Here is a 6072-nt window from a genome sequence, read left to right on the forward strand (position 1 = left end):
AAATGTTTTACCAGCATCTGAAGTCTCCTCATTTGTTTCTGGTCAGCCTGGTCTATTTCCCACTCCCTTCTTTTTTCCTGTTACTATATTGTGGGATCTTGGTGTTCCTCCGTCTTGACGGACCTTCACTGAAGAAGGAACTCCATCATTGCACTAACTCATTGATTCCCAAACCTGGTCCTGAAGGCACCCCAAGCCAGTCAGGTTTTCACGATATCCAAAATGAATATTCATGAGAGAAATGTGCATGCAGTGGAGGCAGTGCAGGCAAATCTCTCTCATGAATATTCATTGTGGATATCCTGAACACTTGACTGGCTGGGGTACCTCCAGGACCAGGTTTCGAAACCACTCATGCAGCATCCCAGCTGGTTTGTACTTGAGTGACTGAGGTATAATCATGTCTGTAAAGCATTACTGAGAAGGGATACCAGGTATACCTAATGAATTGAACACATTTAGGTACTCGTGTAGATGTGTAGTAAAGAGTTTAATTTAAAGAGATCATTACCATTAACAAAATGCTTCTACATTTTATACCTTTAGGGCTTTGTCTTAAAACTCATTCCATTATGGATATTACATAGTGACAGACTTCAAAAGAAATTTCTGGAACAATTTTCAGATATCGGAAGAAACCCAAAGAACACCTAAACATATGTCACTCTTTAACAGTCAGGTAATGACTCTCTTATATGGCTCAACCAATGAATAAGCATTGTAAGTAGGGTTGCTAATCATAAAGATATACAAACTAATTCAATGAATCAACATTTTTCTAAATACACCAAATTAGTTTGTGAGATTTTTTTAAAACATTCTCATGCAGACGTATGCCACTCATAGAATCCATATGAAATTTCTGCAAATGTTTGGTTATTTCCCAGATTGCTGGGGAATTGTAATTGAAATTTTCCCAATAAATTATTAAAAAATATCTCCAGCCAGCTAGCACCATTTTTTCCTGTTGGGTTCATCCTGGCTCTCTTTTTAATACTGGACTAATCACTGTCAACAAATAAAATTCACAGTGAGACACCACTGGTGGAGGCTGGGGCTAGGTTTAAATTACTTACAGGATCATCTGTGGTGTTGCACCATTGTACCTATGAGAGATTGTGCACCTCTTGCATGGTAGTTTCCTCTTGCATGGTAGTTTGACTAGCAGCAGAAAAACTCACGATCGTATGCTATTATTACATTTTCCAGCAGTTCAATTAATCAGATCTAAAAAGCTGTGTAACTCTTCTCTTCATTATCTGGAACTCTTTACCTTTAGTATTATATATGCTCGGGAACTATCAGGTATTTTGTAAAGTTCTCAAAACGATCTGCTTCCACAAACATTTGGATTGATTAGGCGTATTTATGTCTTTTATAATTATGACCACATTATTTCATTTATGATAGTTTGTAATTCTTGAGGTTATGTCTCATCATTTTGATTTGTGCTTCGCAATGAACTATGCATTGGTATTTGCGAACAATAAGTCCTGTATAACATAACACCGGGCAATCATTACTTTAGATATGTGCTGGGACCGCTGCTTTTTAACATATTTATAAATGACCTAGAGATGGGAATAACTAGTGAGGTAATTAAATTTGCTGATGACACAAAGTTGTTCAAAGTCGTTAAATCGTGGGAGGATTATGAAAAATTACAAGAGGACCTTACGAGATTGGGAGACTGGGCGTCTAAATGGCAGATGGCGTTTAACATGAGCAAGTGCAAAGTGATGCATGTGGGAAAGAGGAAACCGAATTATAGCTACGTCATGCAAGGTTCCACGCTAGGAGTCACAGACCAAGAAAGGGTTCTAGGTGTCGTCTTTGATGATACGTTGAAACCTTCTGCTCAGTGTGCTGCTGCGGCTAAGAAAGCAAATAGAATGTTAGGTATTATTAGGAAAGGAATGGAAAACAAAAATGAGGATGTTATAATGCCTTTGTATCGCTCCATGGTGCGACCACACCTCAAATATTGTGTTCAATTCTGGTTGCCGCATCTCAAAAAAGATATAGTGGAATTAGAAAAGGTGCAGAGAAGGGCGACGAAAATGATAAAGAGGTTGGGACGACTTCCCTATGAGGAAAGGCTAAAGCGGCTAGGGCTCTTCAGCTTGGAGAAAAGGCAGCTGAGGGGAGATATGATAGAGGTCTATAAAATAATGAGTGGAGTTGAACGGGTAGATGTGAAGCATCTGTTTATGCTTTCCAAAAATACTAGGACTAGGGGGTATGCGATGAAGCTACAATGTAGTAAATTTAAAACGAATCGGAGAAGATGTTTCTTCACTCAACGTGTAATTAAACTCTGGAATTTGTTGCCAGAGAAGGTGGTAAAGGCGGTTAGCCTAGCAGATTTAAAAAAAAGGTTTGGACGGCTTCCTAAAGGAAAAGTCTATAGACCGTTATTAAATGGACTTGGGGAAAATCCACTATTTCTGGGATAAGCAGTATAAAATGTTTTGTACTTTTTTGGGATCTTGCCAGGTATTTGTGACCTGGATTGGCCACTGTTGGAAACAGGATGCTGGGCTTGATGGACCTTCGGTCTGTCCCGGTAGCAATTTCTTCAAATGAGTTAGTTTTGCATGTACCATGACAGGAATGAACCTTTCCCAGTATGGCAATACTTATGTACTTATATGTATTTTTACAGGTGGGGAAGGTGCAACTTCCTGCTTCGTTATTTTATTTAATCATTCATGTGTCTGGTTTTGATCAACAGATGGTTCCTGGAGTAACACTTTATATTTCCTGCTGTACTTATGCAGTTGCCACTTGCTGTTTCTCCCGTGCTGAGCCAATTGCTTGAAGTGCTTTTCTTTTTCTTTGCAAAATCTTTTGCTTCCTTCCCTTTTGGAATGGATGGATTTTCACCCATTCCTTCTACTCGTCGGAAAACTTGTCCAAGCTTAATAATGAAACTGGATTCTGGAAATTTATAACTAGTAATAATATTAAAAACAAAAGACTGATTTGCTATTTTTCATCACTTTAAAGTATGTACTTTGACCTTTAACTTATTATATTTTCAAGCTCCATATTATGGGGCCCTTTTACTAAGCAGTGCTAAAAAGTGCCTTGATTTTAACCACAGAAAGGCACTATATCAAATCTCACCCCCTTTCCCTTTCCCTATTTCCAATTTGTTCTGTTGTTCAGGAACAGGACTTTTCAACTGTGGCTTCCCTTTTCAGGAATTCTTTGCCAGAGAAAGTTTGGTTAAAAACAGGTTGAGTTGTAGGAAGGATGTCTTTTAAAGAAATTTTATTCTGAAATTAGATTAGGTAGATCTTTCGAGGTTGGTTTGTTTTATTGTATACTTTGTTGAAGTTGCTTGAAATTTTGTTTTGTGGTATTATGGGTAGCAGGGTTTAAAAAAGGTTTGGACAGATTCCTAAAAGAAAAGTCCATAAGCCATTATTAAGATGGACTTGGGAAAATACAATACTTATTCCAGGGATAAGTAGCATAAAATCTGTTTTACTCTTTTGGGATCTTGTCAGGTACTTATCACCTTGATTGGTCACTGTTAGAAACAGGATACTGGGCTTGATGGACCTTCGGTCTGTCCCGGGAGCAATTTCTTCAAATGGGTTAGTTTTGCATGTACCATGACAGGAATGAATCTCACTATTACATCGTATATAAACCGCTTCCACAATCTAAGACAAGATCTATAATTTGATTGGTGCAAATATCGTTCTTCAAAAGCAGCCATGTAGAGACATGCTATGGTTGGGGCTTGCTGATGTGGCACATTAGTATATAAAGCTACTATACCTAGCGTTGCTAAAATAATAGTTTGACCTTGTTCAATAACCATATCTGCCAAAATCTGGATAAAATGGGTAGAATCACTTAAATAAGAGGAATCAGATTATGGAAGGTAATTGTGACCTGGATTAGCCACTGGCGAAAACACAGTACTGGGCTGGATGGACCATCAGTCTGACCCATGATGGCTATTTTTATGTTCTTTTGTGTATTGGGCCACTAACACAGGAGAGCTTCCCTAAAATGGGTCAACATTGTTAAAAAGACACATGGTCTAAGGGGTCCCTCTTCCCTCTTCCATCAGCAAAGAAAATCCTCCAAAGACACCCCTAACCCCCCCATACCCCACAACCCCAGAAAACACATAAACCCCCAAGTGCTTAAGCCCCACCCCCACCCCTGTCGAGGGCATGGAATCACACTTGAACATGAAGAGACAGTCCCTGCTCGACAGAGCTTACAATCTAATTAGGACAGACAAACAGGACAAACAAGAGATAAGGGAATATTAAAGTGGGGATGATAAAATAAGGCTTCTGAAAAAGTGAATAAGGGTTAGGAGTTAAAAGCAGCATCAAAAAGGTGGGTTTTTAGCTTAGATTTGAAGACAGCCTGAGATAGAGCTTGACGTACCGGTTCAGGAAGTCTATTCCAGGCATATGGTGCAGCAAGATAAAAGGAACGGAGTCTGGAGTTAGCAGTGGAGGAGAAGGGTGCAGATAAGAGAGATTTACCCAGTGAATGGAGTTCCCGGGGAGGAATGTAGGGAGAGATGAGAATGGAGAGGTAGTGAGGAGCTGCAGAGTGAATGCACTTATAGGTAAATAAGAGGAGTTTGAACTGTATGCGGAAATGGATTGGAAGCCAGTGAAGTGACTTGAGGAGAGGGCTAATATGAGCATAACGACACTGGCAGAATATTAGTCGTGCAGCAGAATTTTGAACAGATTGAAGAGGAGAGAGATGGCTAAGTGGGAGACCTGTGAGAAGCAAGTTGCAATAGTCTAAGTGAGAGGTGATAAGGGTTCTGGTAGTGTGCTCAGAAAGGAAAGGGCGAATTTTCTCCCTATAAAACTGTGAAGAATCCAGCAGAATACTTCAGCAAGTTCATAAATAAAACAAAATATTTTATCTGGTCTTTGATTAATGCTTTTTCTTTCTTTCTAGCTTTGGCAAGATGGCTTTGAAGACAATGAAGCTGTGCTGAACAACCACTAGAATACTTAATTCAGAGAACATTTCTGGATACAAAGTGCTTCCTCAAATTAGTCATTGTATTTTAGTTAGGAATATAATAGATTATTTTTAATTGTATCTTAATGATGTTTTCAGTGTATATACCTTCCCCTTGAAAAGATAATTATGAATAAAAAAATAAAAGAAAGTTGAATAATATGCAGCCAATTATTTATGGAACTTGCTGCTGGAGGATGTAGTAGCAGCAGTCAGTGTATCTAGGTTTAAAAAATGTTCGGACAAATTCCTGGAGGAATGGACATGGAGATGGACATGGGGGAAGCCACTTCTTGCCCTGGGATTGGGGGGCTCAGCACACAAGGTATGGGAGCTATGTACCTGGGAGCAATTTCTGAAGTCCACTGCAGTGCCCGGTTGGTGTCCTGGCATGTGAGGGGGACCAGTGCACTACGAATGCTGGCTCCTCCCACAACCAAATGGCTTGGATTTGGTCATTTCTGAGATGGGCTTCCTCAGTTTCCATTATCGCCGAAAACCGGGGATGACCATCTCTAAGGACGATCATCTCTAAGGTCGACCTAAATGTTGAGATTTGGGCATCCCCGACCGTATTATCGAAACGAAAGATGGCCGCACATCTTATTTCGATAATACGGGTTTCCATGCCCCTTTGCAGGGACCTCCCGCGGGGACGTCCTCAGGAAAACTTGGGTGCCCCGTTCGATTATGCCCCTCTTTGTAAACCTATCAGACTTGGAAGCTAAGGTAATCATCTTGCTCATTAGTCAGCTAGGATGAGAGCAGTGGTGTGCTGGAGCCGGCTAGCACCGGCTCGCAAGAGCCGGTTGTTAAATTTTCTTCCGGCTTGCGAGCCGGTTGTTGAAAATAGCGAGCCGGCTCTGGCTCTCCTCCCTCCCTCCGGATCCGCCTCACCGCCCGCTTGTTTTTTGAATTCTTTGGGGCAGGCAGTCTTGCCTGCCCGCTTCCAGCGCTGACTGTCCTCCCTTGCCGATTCGCCCTTTAAAAATGGCCGCCGAGACTTCCAGAGGCGGCCTCGCAAGACTTCGGCTGAAGTCTCAGCGGCCATTT

At 40.9% G+C, this 6072-nt stretch overlaps 1 protein-coding gene across 3 annotated transcripts in view; it reads left to right on the forward strand.

Annotated features, from left to right (window-relative positions):
* HSD17B3 (hydroxysteroid 17-beta dehydrogenase 3) overlaps positions 1-5161 on the forward strand; it is a 153855-nt gene extending 148694 nt beyond the window's left edge. For 2 of the 3 annotated variants that reach the window (XM_030193643.1, XM_030193644.1), the window contains exons 11-12: positions 547-679; positions 4954-5161. In XM_030193643.1, coding sequence (XP_030049503.1) covers positions 547-654 — 108 coding nt within the window. In that variant the 3' untranslated portion in view covers positions 655-679; positions 4954-5161. The remainder of the gene's footprint in view (positions 1-546; positions 680-4953) is intronic. The other variant, XM_030193645.1, reaches the window with a different exon arrangement.
* The last annotated feature ends 911 nt before the right edge of the window (positions 5162-6072 follow it).

This window comes from Microcaecilia unicolor, chromosome 2, assembly GCF_901765095.1.
Source record: "Microcaecilia unicolor chromosome 2, aMicUni1.1, whole genome shotgun sequence".
Classification (NCBI taxonomy): domain Eukaryota; kingdom Metazoa; phylum Chordata; class Amphibia; order Gymnophiona; family Siphonopidae; genus Microcaecilia; species Microcaecilia unicolor.